The 19,270-nt window shown below is 51.5% G+C and overlaps 1 protein-coding gene across 9 annotated transcripts in view; it reads right to left on the reverse strand.

Annotated features, from left to right (window-relative positions):
• ATP13A3 (ATPase 13A3) overlaps nucleotides 1-19,270 on the reverse strand; it is a 114,625-nt gene that overhangs the window by 13,809 nt on the left and 81,546 nt on the right. For all 9 annotated transcript variants that reach the window (XM_075938298.1, XM_075938303.1, XM_075938304.1 and 6 more), the window contains 15 exons: nucleotides 16,400-16,461; nucleotides 15,559-15,709; nucleotides 13,596-13,712; nucleotides 12,617-12,634; nucleotides 12,352-12,505; nucleotides 12,148-12,268; nucleotides 9,403-9,527; nucleotides 8,607-8,785; nucleotides 7,224-7,346; nucleotides 7,058-7,137; nucleotides 5,744-5,786; nucleotides 5,526-5,635; nucleotides 4,211-4,307; nucleotides 1,896-1,968; nucleotides 675-852 (listed from right to left, as the gene is read on the reverse strand). In XM_075938298.1, coding sequence (XP_075794413.1) covers nucleotides 675-852; nucleotides 1,896-1,968; nucleotides 4,211-4,307; nucleotides 5,526-5,635; nucleotides 5,744-5,786; nucleotides 7,058-7,137; nucleotides 7,224-7,346; nucleotides 8,607-8,785; nucleotides 9,403-9,527; nucleotides 12,148-12,268; nucleotides 12,352-12,505; nucleotides 12,617-12,634; nucleotides 13,596-13,712; nucleotides 15,559-15,709; nucleotides 16,400-16,461 — 1,631 coding nt within the window. The remainder of the gene's footprint in view (nucleotides 1-674; nucleotides 853-1,895; nucleotides 1,969-4,210; nucleotides 4,308-5,525; nucleotides 5,636-5,743; nucleotides 5,787-7,057; nucleotides 7,138-7,223; nucleotides 7,347-8,606; nucleotides 8,786-9,402; nucleotides 9,528-12,147; nucleotides 12,269-12,351; nucleotides 12,506-12,616; nucleotides 12,635-13,595; nucleotides 13,713-15,558; nucleotides 15,710-16,399; nucleotides 16,462-19,270) is intronic.

The raw sequence follows: 19,270 nt of genomic DNA on the forward strand, positions 1-19,270 counted from the left end.
GAGCGCTCCAACAGAGCCTTACAGGCAACGGCACAGAGCAGGGCTACTCAACGCGCGGCCCGCGGGGGGGACCCTTTGAACAAGGCCTCCACTGGGAACACGCTCCACAGCGGCGAGGCAGCTCCCAGGCGAGGCGAGCACTGACAGACGCCAGTGGATGGGCTGGCTGGAACAGACGGGTGCGGGGTGTCGGCGTTTCTAGCCCCCAGGGAGGAGGTGCCAGGAGCACCGGGGCATTGTGGGACGTGCTGGCTGCTTAGCCTGGCGGGCAGAGCCTGAGAGGTGCTGACTGGCTCACACTGGCCGCGTCCGGGTCCGGTGCCCTGGTTTAAGGCTTAATCTTGGTATTCATGCCCGTCAGTGTGAAAGCAGCTATTTGCATAGATTTGCATGTCTATGCAACCGCACAATTAGCAGCCCTCAGCATGTGCGGTGAGTGCCATTGTGGGCCCCGGGGCTTCCACAGTTGAGTAGCCCTGGGACGGAGGGAACTGCCAGTCCTGTGCAGGAGGCGGCAGGCCCGTTCAAGGCAAGAACCCTGTTGTAGTTTGCTTCTAAGAAGCCCTTCCCCAAGGCAAGGCCCCCGGGCCAGCTCTGCGCACTCGCCAGTTGCCACATGAAATGTTTTCACGCCGCCCCCGTTCCCAGACTGCAGTTACCAAGGCTCCACGTACTCTGACTGTGCGGTCCAGGGCTCATACCAGGGCTGCTGTTTGACCCAAAGAAATCCCACAGTTTGGAAACCAAGGCAGATGAGAATCTGAGACAGAACTGAGCAGAGAAGTTGACCTGAGATGAGACCTGACGGCGGCCTTTGTGCCACAAGCTGCTTCCAAGCAGGATTTAAACTCACTGTGCGGAGAGAAAGAAAAGGAGGGGAGGTTAGAATCTGCCCGGGGCCGAGCACGAACCCGTCTGACTTTTCTGGGCTAAGCTATGTGAGCGCAATTCCCCTGCTCCTGTGCCAGCAGCGGGCCAGCTCTCCTGGAGCCTGCACGGGAATAAGTAGCCACAGTAGCACAAGTACCCGCCTGAAATTTGGGAGGCGGCGGGAGCGCTTGGCCTGGCTCAGCTGGCTACACAGCTGTTCATACTCCCGCTAGCTGGAGGAGAGCTAGCTCAAGGGTGTGTAAGGATGCATTCGCAAGCGGGGACTCGCAAACCCACTCACAGCCTAGAAAATGCTGCAGAGTGTTTGACTTGTGACTAGACTATCAAGCAATTTACCAAATGAACTGCAGCTAATGGCACTGGTAACAGTGGAACCCCATTTGGTTCAATATTTGTGGAGGGCTTCTACAGTCTCAAATGCACTGATTTCAATTGCAACACAAGCCCCAAGCGTACACAGCTCGCTTCAGATTTCTTTTCTCCTGCTTCCTGTGCTCTCGCCTACAGGTACGTGGCAGGTGGGGGTGGGGAAGGTCAAGCCTTCCCTACTCACCCGCAGTGCAGAGGCCGGGGGAGCAGCCAGCCATGAAACAGTAAGAGAGCATCCCCTGGTACTGGCTGAAAGCAGAGTCGCCGAGGCCAGCAGAGACCTGCGGCTGCACAAGGAGAACCAGGGACATACCCGCTCACGTGGTATGTCACAGAACTAGCAATGATCAGTTTGGCCTTTTACATGAACAAAGGGATTCCAAACACAGTGACAGGTTTACTGAACCCTCCCATGCCACTGCCACACGCAGAACTGCAGGGCAACACCTCGGGGCACTTTGTCAGGTCATTTACTCAGAGCGTTGAGCTGGCTCCTTTACAGGTATCAAAATACAGAAGTCAGCTGACAGCAGCAGGGCTATTTAACGAGATGCTAAAAAGTAAACGTGTGCCTGAGACCCGCAGTTGGTTTTGGTTTTTTCCACAGCTGACGGCTAATTCAGTACAATACTCACTAGTGAAGACAACCACCAAAATGATTGCCAGATCGATGAAGAGAAACTGGAAGTCTCCTAAATTGCTCAGGATCTGTGCAGAAAACACAAGGGCAGTATTACTCACTCCTTCACAGTAAGAAACACTGGGCAGCTCTAACACCTGCACCGAAACTTGCTAAAAGCACGCCCAGCCAGCAGTGGGCTGTGTCCAGTGTGGAAGTCAGGAGCACCATGCACCCTGCAGGACCAAGCCCTGTGTTAGCACTGGACTGTATGACTGCCGCATGCAGACTCAAATACGCTTTTAGGTAGTTTAGGTGCAAGTTGCTCTCTGGCCAAATCAGTAAAACAAGGCCACCTATACCCAGGAAATGCAGGCTCTCAGACCCCAGAGCTCCCCAAGTATTGGACACAAGAAAATCCCATGAGTTTAATCACACAGCGGCTGCCACTCCCTTACTATATTAGGAATGGTGACAAGCACCAGAGGGGGAGCCGTGTTCATCTGAATCTGCATAAACAACGAGGAGTCCTGTGGCACCTTACAGACCAACAGATTCATTGGCATCTGACCAAGTGGGTCTTTGCCCACGAAAGCTCATGCTCCAATACATGTGTTAGTCTATACGTGCCAAGGACTCCTCGTCGTTTATGAATTCCGAATGGAAGTCACACAGGTGAATTAACCAGCAGCTAGAGTGGAGGGAGTTTCCACGGAGAGACGAAGTTCAGTCATTTAGTCATTTCTGCCCAAACACGCACAACTCGGCACCTTCCAGGTGTTCTCTCTCAAGCTGTCACTACTGACTTTTACAGCCCTCTTCCTTTCCTGGTAGTTGGTAACACGGCACGGTAACCAATACAAACCAGGCCTTCGTTCTACCCATTCTGCTAGGCCAGTGGTCACCAACCAGGAGATCTGGATCTATCGCAGATCTTGGAGCCTCTGACAGGATCCTGACTGGTTGGGCCGGGAAGCTCTCAAGCATTGGCACTTCGGTTGCCCCTCCACCCTGCCTTGGAGCTGCCCCCCGGGAGCCTCCTGCTTGCTGTGCAGGGTGTGGGGGGGAGAGAAGGGGGGGCTGATGGCAGAGTGCCCCACCCCCTTCCCCCACTCCTGTAGCCTATCTCCACACAGAGGGAACTTGGCAGTGCACATCTCTGTGACTCTCACAAACACAGACCGTCCTTCCCTCTCCTCTCCCGACCCAACTCACACGTGGGGGTTCTTGTTACTTCTGTTATCTGGGTTTTGACAGGTCTGCGTTTCAGTGTTTGCATTTCTCTCTGACGTTTACGTGTACGCCTGTGAGCAGTGAGTTCTCCAACGCCGAGCTGGAGTAACTATCCCTGTGGGAACTGCTCCTGGAAGTGGCCGGCATGACCCTGCGGCCCTGAGCAAGGTGGGAGGGGGAACCGTGGCCAGGAGACACTGTGGGCTCAGTGCTGGTGGATGAGGGGCAGCACATGGCGCCACTGCTGTATGTGCCAGCTGCTTTGGAGCGGTGCAGGGCCAGCGCAGGAGTGGGCCTGTCTTACCCTGCTGCTCCAACAACCAGAATCCGTCTCAGTTAAATGGTGCCCAGCCAAGGCCTGCTTCCTAAACCCGCCCCAGCCCTGAACCCCCTCCTACACCCAACCTCCTGCCCACCCCCGCACCCAGATGCCTTCCCAGAGCTTGCACCCTGAAACCCCTTCTGGACCCCAATCCCCTGCCCTGGGTTAAGCCCGGCACCCCTCCCACACTCCAAACCCCTTGGCCAAGACTACCCCAGCCTGGTGAGAGTGAGTGAGGATGGGGGAGGAAGGGCGATGGAGTGAGCAGGGTGAGGCCTCGGAGAAAGGGTGGAGGAGGGGCAGGGCCTCAAAGAAGGGGCGGGAAGGAAGTGGGGCCAGGGTATTTGGGTTTGAGGTAGATCTTACATTGAGAAAGTGATCCTGTCGTTAGAAAGGTTGGAGAGCCCTGTGCTAGGTGTTTGCATTGTATTGCTCTGTGGCTACACACCTCCATCACAGCTCTTCTGTGAGCCATTTCAACCTGACTGTGGGGTTTGCCGCCTTTCATAAACAGAAAATCTTACCACAGTATTCCCTATACGAACTACAGAGCAGGAGATGAAATACTATGAACGCGGTGACCACGTTAGCTCGTTATCAAAAGCGAAGTAGTAACATTTTAGATGATCATTTTATACATGATCTAGAAAATGAAAGGAAGATGAATCTTACAATCACCAAGCTCCCCAAGAAACGTACAGAACCAGCCAGGCATTAACTGGCTCATCTGAACCCTCACGTAAGAGCTTTGGAGTGCTGTATTGTCGACCACTCACCGAGTACAGGAGAGTGACGCTGAAATACTGGATAATGCTGTACAAAGCCATAAACTTAAACACGCAAAAGGAAGTTAGTAAAGCAGCACGGCCTTCCCTGTAAAAACAAAAACAGACATAACGAAAGCCATAAACTTAAACACCCTGGCTGGCGAGACAGCTAACGCTGAGCTGAAGAGCAAATGCAGTGAGACATTTTCTGCTAAAGACAGAAAAGTCAAAAAAGGGGGGGGAGGAGGGAGAATACATTTGATAGCTAATCACAATTCTGAACATACCATCTACCAAGAATCATCAGATTTCGGCTTGCTGCTGTTTCATTTTAAAAAGCTGTATTGGAAAATCAATCAATCAATCCGCTGAGACGCCCCTCTGCTCTGAAAGCATGCGTGGCGACACAGTCAGCAGCCGTCTGGCGCTCCCTGTGTGCACTCAGGACCAGATCCGCGGGCTCAAGGGACACAAACCGCTCGGCAGGACTTCTCACAGAGCTCACGCCGCTGATTTAGACCAAACTGGATTCCCGGGCACCAGCCAAGTTCAAGTTGCTGGGACAAAAATCAGTTCCCAGCCACCCCATTTGAAATTCCAGTGGGACTCCCCCAAAGTTATCACTAAGGGCAATTTTTAGTGCTGGTGATTATGCCCAAGCAGGAAAGAACATCACTTGCCTCTCAGGTCCCAGGGTAAGTTTGTAGGGACTGACAACACCTAGAAAGAGACATTTTTATAAATGGAAACAGAGTAACCCTGGCCCAGCAATCCTGGAGAGAAACATGGAACCCAAGCGCCATCCTTCACGGTCTCCCTTCAGAGCCAGGCTGAACTTCAGGGCATGAACAGAAGCTGTAGCCCACAACGGCGTTTTCTGCCTTGAATGGTCTCTTTCCAACAGCACAGATATTAGAATTCTTGTTCATTTAAAGCTTCCTACAAACTCCAAAAAATATTCCTGGTTTCTAATGGCAACACATCAATTTGTTGCTAGGAAATTTAATGCCCCTTCCGACAACTTCGGATGGCTATCGACACTCCCCTACCTTAACGGGCAGTTAATTTTATGTGGCCAAAAGTAGTAGTAAAACCCTGGCTCATGCTCTGGAAAGACATTACTCTCAGAGAGCCTCTGCCAAAGGCAAAAACTATCAAGGTGTATGTCTCATCCTCGGGAGCTCTCGGATCAAACAGCAAGTCGCACGGCGTATGGAGAGAGCCAGGCCTGCACTGCATTGGTTTCCCGTTGCTGGCATGCAAGATATTGGCTTGCACCCTGCATCCCCAAGGGGACCTGTCTGCTGAGCACCCGGAGCCTTACCTGATAAGGTCTGGCACACAGGAAATACTGGGAGATTTTGAGGTGAATGGGGATGCCACGGAAGCCTCAAGTTCAGACAGCGATATCCCACCATGGGCCTTCTTCAGTGCCTGCCAGGTATCAGGAGGAGAGAGAGATTGGTAATAACCCTTCAGCTCTTACACTCTCAGGAACGTGAGAGTAGCTCCTTCAAGCCAAACAAACAGAAGTGTACTTACACCACAGTCATTTGCACCATCTCCACACATGCCAACATAGTAACTAGAAAAACCAGACAAGTTTCAGTGTTGTGTTTCACTGTAAGACTCACTCCATTCTACACACCCCATGCCTCCCAAGAGCTGCACAGACCGTAGCGAATCATCAGCATCATGGGTTATTGCAATCTTCATTATGCAGACGGGAAAACAGGCAGAGCTGCTGAGTGACTGGCCCCAGGAGAAGCAGCAAGTAAACGCCAGAGTCAAGGTTGGAACTCAGAAGTCTGTGACCACCTTTCCCACACGTAATCTACAACCCCCACACTGCGCTGCCGCCATCGCTGGGAAAGGGGCACCTTGCAAGATTTTCTTACATATTTTTCCAACAAATTATTTCTAAGGTATCAGGTGGAAACTATCACGAAGACTAGAAACACCTCCACCGGGGGGAAACAGCTGCAAAGGTAAACCAGCCATTACACTAATCCCTCCAGTGTTCAGTTGTGCCAAGACAATAGGATGTGGGTGGAATTTGATTGTTTCTCATCAAATGGAAAGGGGAGGTCTGCTAGGAGGGAGTTACATTGCAGAATGACGGGGGGAGGGGGACAGAGATGGGGGGAGGGATAGCTGTAACCCCATTGTGCCAGGAGGGGGCAGGGTGGAGAAAGGGAGAGCTATCTGCTCTATATTTCAGAGAGTTTATCTGTGTGTGTCTGTCTGTCCCCCAGCCAGGGAACATGCACCTCTCCCCCGGCTGTGCCTGCTACAGCGGCAGCAGCCATGGACAGGCATGTCTCCCCTGGCCACAAGCTGTTGCAGTGAGAGAGGCCGGGGAAGCCAGCAGACTGACCCTTCCTCCCCAGCCCACGCAAGCAAGGTTCCAATGAAGACAAACACCACGCACTGGAGTTACTGACCCGAGCAGCGCTGGGTAAATATTCTAGTGACTGACTAAAGCAGAATTCATCCCATAATATTTGCTTGCTTAACAAGTAGAAATTAACTGGGGTATGGAACTTTTAATCAGACAGGGCAAGTCCGTGTTGCTTTAGTCTAATGACTGCTGCACCATTAAATACTTCAGCTGCAACCTCCGGAAAACGCAGCTGGTTAAAAACCCGTCTCAAAGTCCTCCATAAATCACACTGCTTATGAAACTGCTCTTTGAACTGTCCAGTTCACCAGCTCAGAAGCTTTTCCAGTCCAGCCTTTTTCCAGGCTAACCATAAGCAATTCAAGCAGTACAGTGCTCGGTGCTCCCCTAAGCACACTGTTGTAACGCACTAAACACACGACATTTTCACAAACACACACCACATAAATACTCACTCTACATTTTGTAAAGCTTCCACTAGCTGGGTTTTCTGATCAGGCGCCATGCGGGCAAAGACAGTGCCATGCAACACCAGCTGAAAGACAACAGATTTCTTACCAGCATTAGTCACTGGAAACCTGCACAGCACCAGAAAAGCCAAACACCAGTCACGTTACCAACCTTGGGCACAAGGTCCTGAAAATGCTCCAGTATCACTGCAAATGACTTCCCATTCATTGCAAAATGGAATTTAGTCAGCGGGGGGTCCTCGAGGTTTTCATCGACCAATTTAACCGGAATATCCTGTATCAAAACAAGGAGCTTTGGTTACATTAGTTACCCAGTTTCTTTATAGCCACTACACAAAGGAGCAACAGAACATGGGATCTTGGTTGTGAGAATTGTACTTTGAGCTGCAGGAAACCCTGTAAGGTTAAATCACACTTATTCATAAGCACAACTTCTATGGTTTATTACCCGGTTAATTATAAAGAAATATTTTGGAATAATAAAAAATAATAAAACCGGGTTGATGAAAGAGTCGGTTGCAGCTGCAGCTCCAAACTACAGTTGATGGGATTTTGCTGCTGGTTGGTGTTTTACGACTGACCGCAGTAAACTGAACTAGAGCATGCAGAATGCAGGGCCTCTGGATGTAACTGACAGCAACCCACTGGCCGCCTATGTGTCTGGGGCCAGTCTCTGCCAATGGGCAGGACTTTGCTGCTTCAGAGAGGACTCGAACCTGTGACCCTGTCCCCCCCAGGTGAGCGCCCTATCCCTTAGGCCATGCAGGAACCCACCCCACCACCTTACCGCGGCGGGAAGGCCCTTTATCCTGCCTGCCCCAGGGCCACCCGGCTGTTCCCCAGACCCGTCCCATCCCGACCCAACCCCGGGGAAGTCGGGACTCACACCACCCTGCGCACTGTGGGGGCAACATGACACGGTGTAATATACCCTGGGGCAGTTCCGTTATGCAGGCCAATACTCAGGAGAGGTCTTGTCTCTCAGAGACAGGTTTCAATATATTTATTTTTTTCCAAAAGACAAAACCCAGCACGAAGTAAATCCCGAGCAGAGCTCCGTTCCAGTGTACTGTCATTATTTTAACGTTAATGGTGTTTCGATGAGAACAGCTGGACACACATTCCTGCTGTCACATCTAGCTGATGGCTAACCAATTACAGCCCTGGTTAGGAACTTGGGGTGCTGCCCAATGGACAGCTTCCGCAACAGAACAGCACCCCCTGCTGGCCAGCTGAGTGCGTCTGACCCAGACTGCCTCAAATGGCCTCAAACTATTTTTCCAGACTGAAAATGAATCCACTTAGTTGTTAATTAGATCAGAGTCCAACGAACGAGCGACTCATAGGCATTTCTTCCTCCCAGCAGCCCATGGTTCCAAGCCAGCCCTATACTGAATGGCAGCATTGTGCTATTGCATTGCCCGCTGTCCGTGAAGGAGCGCATGTAGCACTCTACAACTACACACTAGAACAACGTAAACACACCTGGCAGTAAATCTCACACTAACTCTTGCCCACAGCAATGCAGAATTACCTGGGAGTTAATGGCTGGCGCTGAGTTAGTGCATTTTGTGAGGGTATCTGCATAATGCCAGTTTATCCTGGCAGCCTGCCCATCCTTTGGAGGTAGCGCGTCAGCAATAATGACCTTCTCCTGAGGTAGAATCATTCCACAATCTCTAGCCACAGAGATAGCAGTTAACATGTTATCACCTATGGGGCGAGTAAAGAAAAAAGGGTTGTATTAAAGAAATGGCAACAGAAATGAGCAACACGCTCAAGTAAACCTGCTTTAAAATAGCAGCAGGCCTGTCTGACTAGCATCCACGACCTGAGTGACCCACTTTGCTATTTCACAGACAAATCTTTTTTTCCCTTTTCCAGGATGGTAATGCCTTTTCACTGGGTGTCTGCTGTGCCCGAGCATCATTTCTGCAAGACATTCACCACCCCAGAGCTGCTCAGGAGATGTGGGGCAGGGGCAGTGTGGGGGCCAGCCGCAGCCCCACGGGCCCAGCTGGCTTCCGGCGTCACTCGGGAAAGGGGGGCTCATGTTTGCGGCTATGGATGTGGATACAGATCTTGTAGCTGCACAGGGCTCTACATACTTCCTCTCCTCAGATACCAAAAGCAAAAATGCTATTGCCCCTTTCTCGTCTCCTTCCTGTGCAATACCAGCCCTTTTCCGGATGAGAGAGAGAAAACCTGGACCAGAGATGCTAAATACCACACAGCTTTACATGCTGGAGAGTCACTGATGGTAAATATAACAACCCACACAGACTGGACATTCATTTGTCCCCAAAATGCTGGATTAAGCACATTCTAACCTGTAACCATGACAGTGCGAATGTTGGCTTTATGCAAGTCTTCAAGTACAGCAGGGGTTTCTTGCTTGAGTTTGTTTTGCATTACGATTAACCCCATAAAATCCATGTTGCTTTCAATCGCATCTCTGTAACAACAGGGGGAAACATTCTCAGGGAACGACAGACACGGTGTTATTTGGGGGGGAGGGGTTAAACAACGTGCCTCTGCTTTTCTGGCAAAGCAAAGAGAAATTCATAATTAAAAATACAATCTCTCTTTCAGTTAGTTTATTTCTTTAAGAAAAACCAAATGTGCTGAATCACGAAGGCCCAGAGAAGCCACTTGCTTGGTGCAGTAACTGGATTTCTTTGAGACGTGGGTGCTCAGCCCAGGCAGGCAGCACACGAGAACACACAGTGCTGTGGGGACGAACTGGCTCCCTCCTGGTGTCCACAGGACACAGACGCCAAAGAACCAGTCACTTCAGGAGAGGAGTCACCTCTTCTGCGGCAGAGCCCTGGGAGCAATCCCTCCGCGGGGAGGAGGAAGCTTTGAAATCAGGCCAGGACTGAAGACAGTACAAAGAGCCACGTGTCACATCCCATCTGACGCGGTTAGAAAAGGCAAGCACGGAGCCCCAGTCTCTCCCAGGAGCAGCTCCTGGGAGGTTAGGGAGGAGCGCGGGAGAAGTGGCCGGCGACCTGGGGGAGCGCCCCGTTATCATTTCAGGAGGTGAAGTACCAGCTGACTTGCAGCAAGCAGCGTTCCACCCAGCGCTCCACCTCATGTCTCTGAAGAAATCATGGACCCCGTGGATCCTGCTGCCAGGTGAGTCCCTGAGTTGCCTGGTCCTAGCCAAATAAAAAAGCCAATGTCTCTCTCAACTAACTTACGAAAGAAGGGTTCATGTGAAGAGTTCTGTGGGTTAGGGAAACACCAGGAAAGGAAAGGACCAGTTAATACAGAAGTCCAACAGCATCTTAGGTAAAAATTTGAGTGTGGCCATAAGGAAACCTTGTCCTTGGAGGAAAAATACTATAAATGGAGGAATCAGCCATCGAGGCCCCACTATCCCCAGCCTTGTGGACTGATTTGATAGCTACTGAAAAGGCCATTTCCACAGAGAAGAGAAACAAGGAACAGGGTCACACAGAGGTCCCGCGAGGTACCAGGTTGAGATGCCAAGTCAGAGCGGACTCTTTAATCTGGTTTCCCCAAACCCTTAATAAATCCAGAGAACCTCGGAAGGGCAAACACTGAACCATTTAGTGTTAGGCTGTCGCAGCCAGATGAGCCTTAACAGAGCTAACTGATGACCCTGATTTCTTCGCATGCAGCAGGAAACCCAACATGGCAGAGAGCAGAGCTGATCCATGCACAAGTGGTGGAACCTTTTCCATTTCTGAAGTGAAGTAACTGGAGCTGACCCCTTTCCCACCTGTTCTCCTGTCGAGCAAGTGGATTCGAGAACCACTGAGGAGCCAAGCTTGGCCTTGGAGGGCCCCTAGCTTGGGGTGAGGAACACACCCTGAGTTCTGGGAGAGGAGATGAGGGAGGTGAGAAATGTGAGTGCAGGAGAAGCAGATAAGATACCAGGCTGGGATGACTAGATTAACCCTTGCCTGGCCCTGTTCTCCGAAAGCTAAAGGGGGAGGAGCTGGCGGGAATGGGGAAAACAAGCACCTTTGTCCATGGAAGCAGAAAGGCATCTCCCAAAGCACGGTGAACTTTTTTGAGACTACAAATGTGTTCGATCATCTTACAGTCTGACCCCTCTGTCCGCCTTTGGCATGAGAAAATAAAACCCTTTGCCCTACGAGGAGAGGGACCAGTTCTGATGCTCCTAAATGACAGATAGTGTCCTCTCGACTCAGTCTAGTCTTGTGTGAGTGGTCCGCTGAAGAGAGCTGGGAAAGAGGGAGGGAGATGAGGTGGAAGATGTTATATCTTCCATGACCCACCTTTCTGGTGTAATATACTGCCAGGCCTGTTGGAAATGGAAAAGGTGGTGTCCAAAAGCAGTGGGCAAAAGTTTGCAGCTTGCAAAACTAGACATGAAAAAGTCAACCCTCAACCAGGACATCAGATCTATGTTTCAATAACTGGGTACTAACGAAGGGCGTGAGAAGCTCTTGCCCTCTGGAATTCCTCTCCCGGTAGGTTCAGGGATTCTGTGAAATCCAGTGCTCTTTATGCATCTGTGGAAGATGTTGTCTGGAGACTAAAAATGTGTAGCTTGCATAGTCGCCCTTGGCCATGATCATCTGACACTCTGAGATCCGAAATTGGAGAGTTACGGAGGAGTAGGCCTTTTGGTCAAAAAGGTCCAGTCTTTTCTGGTCTTCATCACGTTTGGCTGTTGTGAACACCACACCCGGTGACACTTTTCATGGACACGTTAGTTTCTGTTTCACAAATCTACTCACATCAGAATGAAGAGAGTGGGGGTTGTCATGCTGACCTGTATCAGACACCACCACACAATCACTCTGGAACTCTGCAGGGCCTGGGATGCTCCAGACCATGCCCTTTATTACTAAAAGGTATTTGCTTGCCTTAGGATTCTGTCTAATGTCCAGGATATCAACATCACTGCACTGTAGTGCAGGTGGGTAGACACAAATGAAAGAGATGGACAGGAGAGGTCATTTAGATAAGAACAAAATAAGCAGCCTTCAGCCAATCAAGGAGTACAAAGAATGTAAACAGTGCAGGTTCAACTGTACTAAATGTGTTAGTTCTAAATTCAAAGTAGCTCCTCTTACCTGTTAATATTCTGGACTTTGTGCCATGTAAGTTTTGATTCCAATTTTCTGTGAGCAAGAGCGATAACTCTGAAGCCCTGCTTAGTGTATTCTTCCAAAATCGTTTCAAAATCAACGGGAACTTGAAAAAAGTCAATTACAGAATCATTAGAACTTCTCATCTCACAGTTGAGTTCTACGAGAAAAGTCAGTTTAGTCCTTTACCTGTCTCCTGTTTGCACAAACTGGCAATCACCTCTGGAGCCCCTTTCATGAACGCATCCATCCTTTTCTCCCCCAGCACTCTTGTCACCACACACATGCGTTGCAAAGCAGAAGAAAATGGAAACTGACGCACAATTCCAATCTCATAACTGGCCTGTGTAAATGATCAGAGACAACAAAGGGGAGGGTTGCTGGGCAAATGTATCCCCTGAATAATGGTTTTAAAAGCCAGTTCCTTAGGAAGAGGAGAAATATTCACACTTACCGACAGCTCAAAGAGTTCCTAAGGGGAAAAAAAAGAAAAGTTTCTAAGTATCGTTTACAAATCTCCATTTCAAAGCAATGTTTTCAGTGCGCTTATCTGATCTGTATCATGCCAGGAATCCATCTGAGTGATATGATATGGCAGGTGCATCCACAAGATAGAATTTCAATTTAAACTGCACTGAATTGTAATTAGGCTTAGGAAGTTTGATATGAATGTCGTTCATTAATACAGTGCATCCGACCCCAAATGACCCCGAAGCACTTCCCAGCCTTGTGTACTAGTGAAAGCACAAGAATGGCATCAGTAGATCAGACTGATTCTCCATGTGGCCGCAGAGATGCTGTGGGCCCTCCCCACTCCATTCTTCTACCAGCAGAGGAGAGACATAACCCAGGTTTGAAAAGCACTGAGGATATGTTTACGCAGCACAGAACACGGCAGCTGGCCACGCCAGCCAACTCAGGCTCGCAGGACTCAGGCTGCAGCTTGGGCTCTGGGACCTTCCTGTAGACCCTTCGACGTACCCTTGGAGACGCAGGGATAGCGGGTGCTAGAGAACTGCTAAGTAGTACTCCTTACTGTTATACATTCAGCCCATTATAGAAATTCACATGCAGCTAACAGCGCACTGCAAGTCTGCTCAACAGCTAAGGACAGGAAGTAAAGAGAACATTGCTATCGTGCTCCTCATGCAGTAGCTGCAAACTACTTAGGAGGGTAAGGATACCTAATTGTCTAAAAAAACATCCTAATATGTTCAACACTACCTAGGTGGTCAGAGCGTCAGAATACTGACACATTCATTTGGTGCCACAGGGAGCAGTGCCACCAACTCCCGCAACACCTGAGGGGACCAAGTGCTGATCAGTCCTGACCCATTCAGGATCAGAGCCACAGGACCACAATTCAGAGGATTCCCAGGCATTCTAACGTGCTACAGAATAAAATGCAGGCAGAGCAGAGGGAAATTCTGTACCATTTCCTGATCTGTGGCAGGCTTGGATTCTGGAAGAAGCTGTTTCGGAGGCCGAACCACAGTTGGCATTATTTGATTATGGAGAGCGGTTTCCTCTTCAGTTGCTTCTTCAAGAATCTAAATGAAAACAACACTCGAGTCACGCCTTCCATTAACTAACTATACACCAGACAATTATATTTCTGCAAACAACAACTCAGGTACTCGACAGCAAGAGGGCTGATCTTTCTTGATAGCTCTTAACAGAAATCCAAACAAGAATAAAAACCAGCAAAAGACCAGATAGACCACGGTCCCTTAAAAAACTTTAGCTAAAAGAAGATGAGTGGTTTATGCCAGAAACTGACGCCACACTGCCAAGATTAGGGAAAAAGTAAATCGCACTTCAAGAACTCTCTCAGCTTACTAAATGTAGGTTTTGTATGAGACCGAAGGTTTAAGACCTGAGTGTTGGTGTTGACACTCTCCTTTTAGAGCAGCAGTGGGCAGCCTAGGCTAGCGAGTGACCTCAAGGCTGTTCTACCCAAGCCAGTCTCTCAGAATAGGACAGTTTTACTAACTGCACTTGCAAAGCTAGAATGTGTCGAGTGCCAGGTGAACTGCGGCAGCACTTTGATAAGGTGCCAAGGGGACGCCCGCCTCTCTCGATGGTGTGTGCCATACGCATGCACCTCACTCGACATGCCCTTGGCTCATGCCCATGCCACTTTGGTAATATCTGTAGGGAAAAACCACGCAGGCGAAAACCAGCAGAATCTGGTAAGAAAGGGGCTGTGGACCACACACAGAACCCGCTAGGCCGCAGGCTGCCCATCACTGCCTGTCACGTTGCTGGATCTTGAGGGGAGCAGCCAGATCCCTGATGCACCCATAGTTGGGGGTGCTGGCCCCAACAATGATATAGAAGGGGGCCATGTGGGGTATTGAATGGGAGCTTGTTGTTTGCTGATCCTGTGTACACTGTTTATGTGAGTGTATAATGTCTGTGTGTGTAGATAGGAATCTGTAATCTGTGTGGAAGCTGAATATTTCTCTGAATGTGGTTAAGCATTGCTATGGACGGGCTGAGTAGCGAAGCCCTGTGGGACAATGGCCCTTGATGGGCCAAAGACACACCTAAAGCAGGAGGGCGGAGACCCAAGAGCTGCCAGTAGAGAGAGGGTGAGGACCAGGTGACCGGCTGAGACCAGAAGAGGCCAGGAAGGGGGTATAAAGAGGCCATGTGGTCGATGCCATTTTGTTCTCAGCTCAGCACTTCATCCCAGAGGCAGCAGTGCAGGGATCGAGGAGCCCGGAAGACCTGTGAACCCATCCTGATCATAGGATGTGCAATAAGAACTTTTAAACCAGCAGCTGTAACATCTCTGCTAGAGCCTGCATCGAGGACTGGGAGATTCGGTGCATGTAACGTAATATTCCTTAACAACCTTACTCTCATGCTTTTCTTTCTTGTGTTAATAAACCTTTAGTTTTAGATTCTAAAGGATTGGCCCAGCGTGATTTGTGGGTAAGATCCAGAGGGTAAATTGACCAGGGATCTGTGGCTGGTTTCTTGGAACCGGACAGGACTTGTTCGGGGTAGGTGGGATTGGGTGCTAGGACCCCCACCTGTGTATGAGGCCCGGGGCCATCTGGGGCACGGATATTGCTGGGGTGTCGGAGGGGTTTTGCTCGGGAGGCTTCAGGCAGGCAGCTGAAGCGCTCTGTGAGACTGGTTTGTGGCCTGTTTGGAGAGGTCACCAGTCTGGGGGCTGTAAGGAGCCCCGGATTTGAGCAATTCACCCTGAGCGGACGCCCTCAGCTGTGCCCAGACACAGCCCGGTCCGTCACACTGCCCTAGAGCACATCTCCAGCACGGAGGCCCGTCTAGGAGCTGAAATCTTGCCGTCTGAGGAAGCGCAGCACCATGCACCCGAGTACTAGCTGCAGTTCGGGTTCCTGCACTCCGAGAGAACGGACTTACCCATCGAATGGCTTCAAACATCTTCAGATCAAGCGGGTCCCCAGAAAGCGCGCCTTCAATGTTCGTGAGTGAATGACACGTTGCCATGCAAGCAACAAACTGAGACTTCACCAGGCTCTCGCTGCAGGCGCTCTCTTCTGGCAAAAGGAACCTAGCACAGAACACAGTAACGCCAATGGTTTACTCTGAGCTAGGTGAGCAGCGGAACACTGCCTTCCAGCACTTCCCAAGCTTATCCCTTCCACTCTGCCCAGAGGACGGATTAGGACCGCAGGCTGAGATTTTTCGTAGAGCCCAAGGGAATTAGGCAACCTGCTCCCACTGAATTACAGCATGATATGGGCATGTACCTCCTGCAGGCTCCTCTGCAATCCCCATCTCCACTAGGGGAGTAGTCAGACACAGCTGGTTCGATCATTTGTAACTTCACTTGGATCTCGTCCAGACAAGAACTAAAGCTGGCTTGCCTGAATCCAGTCCCTGGTAACTCAGACGAAACACCCTGACCAGGCTGCAACGAGTGCACAGACCAGGCTCAAAATCCCTTTGCCTTGTTCTGTGCCCTGCTCCTAACTCCCAACCCACATTTTACAGCTGTGAGAACAGGTCGTGGACTTTCCACCAAGTCGTGCTCACATGCGATGTGTAACCCTTTCCAGGCATGCTGTTGTGCACATTCAGGAACACAAAGGATCAAAAATTCTTTTCTGCTTTATGCAGGCTCTTGGATGCTCATGACCATAGTGTCTGAGTACCAGTTACATATTTGCTCTCATATCAATCCCACGGTGCCAAACCAAACCTCCCTCTCATGAAAATACTGTGGTACGCTTGTACTCACCGACCATTCTCCACTCTCTGGATCCCCCAAAGATCTAAGCCATCTTCAGTCAGAGTGCCAGTCTATCAAAAAGCAAAACAAAAAGCCAATCAGTCGCCAAAGAGAAAAACTCCCTTGCCAAGATGGGCTCTGAAAAGTGCCGGTGGACAAATGACCAGAGCTACACTTGAGCAGGGACACGACAGCATTTTCACATCCAGCCACAATGCAGATATGATTTTTGTTAGCTGTCCCTTGCAGAATACGTCTCCGTGCAGGTTCCGCAGGGCCCTGCCCACGGTACAGCAGCATCATAAGACTGTGTCACTTCCCCGTGCCATGCATTCACTGCTCTCCACAGTCTGCGCTCACGGGACTGGAGGGAACACCCACTCCTCAGCCCTCACTACTGTGAGCTCACAAAGCCTGTGGTTTTGGGCGAGGAATTTCCTAACCTTGCACATGGAATTCCGAGTGAAAAGACAACAGATGACTGAAGAGCAACAGCTCGAGAGCTGGGCGCTAAGCTACTGCCCCAACAAACAGGTATTTGGAGAACTGTTCACACACCAGTTTGAATCCATCAGCCATACAGAGAAACCTCACAGCCGTGCAGAGAGTTTAAGGCCGTGGCGGCCAACCGGTTCTGAAGCAGTAGCCGCTATAGCAGCAGTAGCTACAGCAAACTAGCCACACTCAACCAGCCAAATAGCTACATTTGACGAGGGCTAGTGTGCTGCACACCACAGGTTTAAGGAGTTAGACAAAAATGTAGAGGGGAGAGAAGTCTGGATGAAGCGCTAGCTCAGTGTTTCTCAAACTGTGCTCCGTGGCGCCCCAGGGCTCCGAGAGACCTCTCCAGGGACTCCGCGAGGTTGACAAACTGGAAATGTCGATAGGTACAACACGTACAGTCAGCGGACGGCTGGGGCGCCGCATAAGTACAACACGTACAGTCAGCGGACGGCTGGGGCGCCGCATAAGTACAACACGTACAGTCAGCGGACGGCTGGGGCGCCGCATAAGTACAACACGTACAGTCCGCGGGCCGCTGGGGCGCCGCATAAGTACAACACGTACAGTCCGGGGACCGCTGGGGCGCCGCATAAGTACAACACGTACAGTCCGCGGGCCGCTGGGGCGCCGCATAAGTACAACACATACAGTCCGCGGGCCGCTGGGGCGCCGCATAAGTACAACACATACAGTCCGCGGGCCGCTGGGGCGCCGCATAAGTACAACACATACAGTCCGGGGACCGCTGGGGCGCCGCATAAGTACAACACATACAGTCAGCGGACGGCTGGGGCTCCGCATAAGTACAACACATACAGTCCGCGGGCCGCTGGGGCTCCGCATAAGTACAACACATACAGTCAGTGGACCGTTGGGGCTCCGCATAAGTACAACACATACAGTCAGGGGACCGCTGGGGCGCCGCATAAGTACAACACATACAGTCAGCGGACGGCTGGGGCTCCGCATAAGTACAACACATACAGTCCGCGGGCCGCTGGGGCTCCGCATAAGTACAACACATACAGTCCGCGGGCCGCTGGGGCGCCGCATAAGTACAACACATACAGTCAGGGGACCGCTGGGGCGCCGCATAAGTACAACACATACAGTCCGCGGGCCGCTGGGGCTCCACATAAGTACAACACGTACAGTCAGCGGGCCGCTGGGGCTCCGCATAAGTACAACACGTACAGTCCGCGGGCCGCTGGGGCGCCGCATAAGTACAACACGTACAGTCCGCGGGCCGCTGGGGCGCCGCATAAGTACAACACGTACAGTCCGCGGGCCGCTGGGGCGCCGCATAAGTACAACACATACAGTCCGCGGGCCGCTGGGGCGCCGCATAAGTACAACACATACAGTCCGCGGGCCGCTGGGGCGCCGCATAAGTACAACACATACAGTCCGCGGGCCGCTGGGGCGCCGCATAAGTACAACACATACAGTCCGCGGGCCGCTGGGGCTCCGCATAAGTACAACACATACAGTCAGCGGGCCGCTGGGGCGCCGCATAAGTACAACACATACAGTCCGCGGGCCGCTGGGGCGCCGCATAAGTACAACACATACAGTCCGCGGGCCGCTGGGGCGCCGCATAAGTACAACACGTACAGTCAGCGGGCCGCTGGGGCGCCGCATAAGTACAACACGTACAGTCAGCGGACCGCTGGGGCGCCGCATAAGTACAACACGTACAGTCAGCGGACCGCTGGGGCGCCGCATAAGTACAACACGTACAGTCAGCGGACCGCTGGGGCGCCGCATAAGTACAACACGTACAGTCCGCGGACCGCTGGGGCGCCGCATAAGTACAACACATACAGTCCGCGGGCCGCTGGGGCTCCGCATAAGTACAACACATACAGTCCGCGGGCCGCTGGGGCGTCGCATAAGTACAACACATACAGTCAGTGGACCGCTGGGGCGCCGCATAAGTACAACACATACAGTCAGTGGACCGCTGGGGCGCCGCATAAGTACAACACGTACAGTCAGTGGACCGCTGGGGCGCCGCATAAGTACAACACGTACAGTCAGCGGACCGCTGGGGCGCCGCATAAGTACAACACATACAGTCCGCGGGCCGCTGGGGCTCCGCATAAGTACAACACGTACAGTCAGTGGACCGCTGGGGCTCCGCATAAGTACAACACGTACAGTCCGCGGGCCGCTGGGGCTCCGCATAAGTACAACACGTACAGTCAGTGGACCGCTGGGGCGCCGCATAAGTACAACACGTACAGTCAGTGGACCGCTGGGGCGCCGCATAAGTACAACACATACAGTCCGCGGGCCGCTGGGGCTCCGCATAAGTACAACACGTACAGTCAGTGGACCGCTGGGGCTCCGCATAAGTACAACACGTACAGTCAG

This window comes from Pelodiscus sinensis, chromosome 10 (assembly GCF_049634645.1).
Source record: "Pelodiscus sinensis isolate JC-2024 chromosome 10, ASM4963464v1, whole genome shotgun sequence".
Lineage (NCBI taxonomy): Eukaryota > Metazoa > Chordata > Testudines > Trionychidae > Pelodiscus > Pelodiscus sinensis.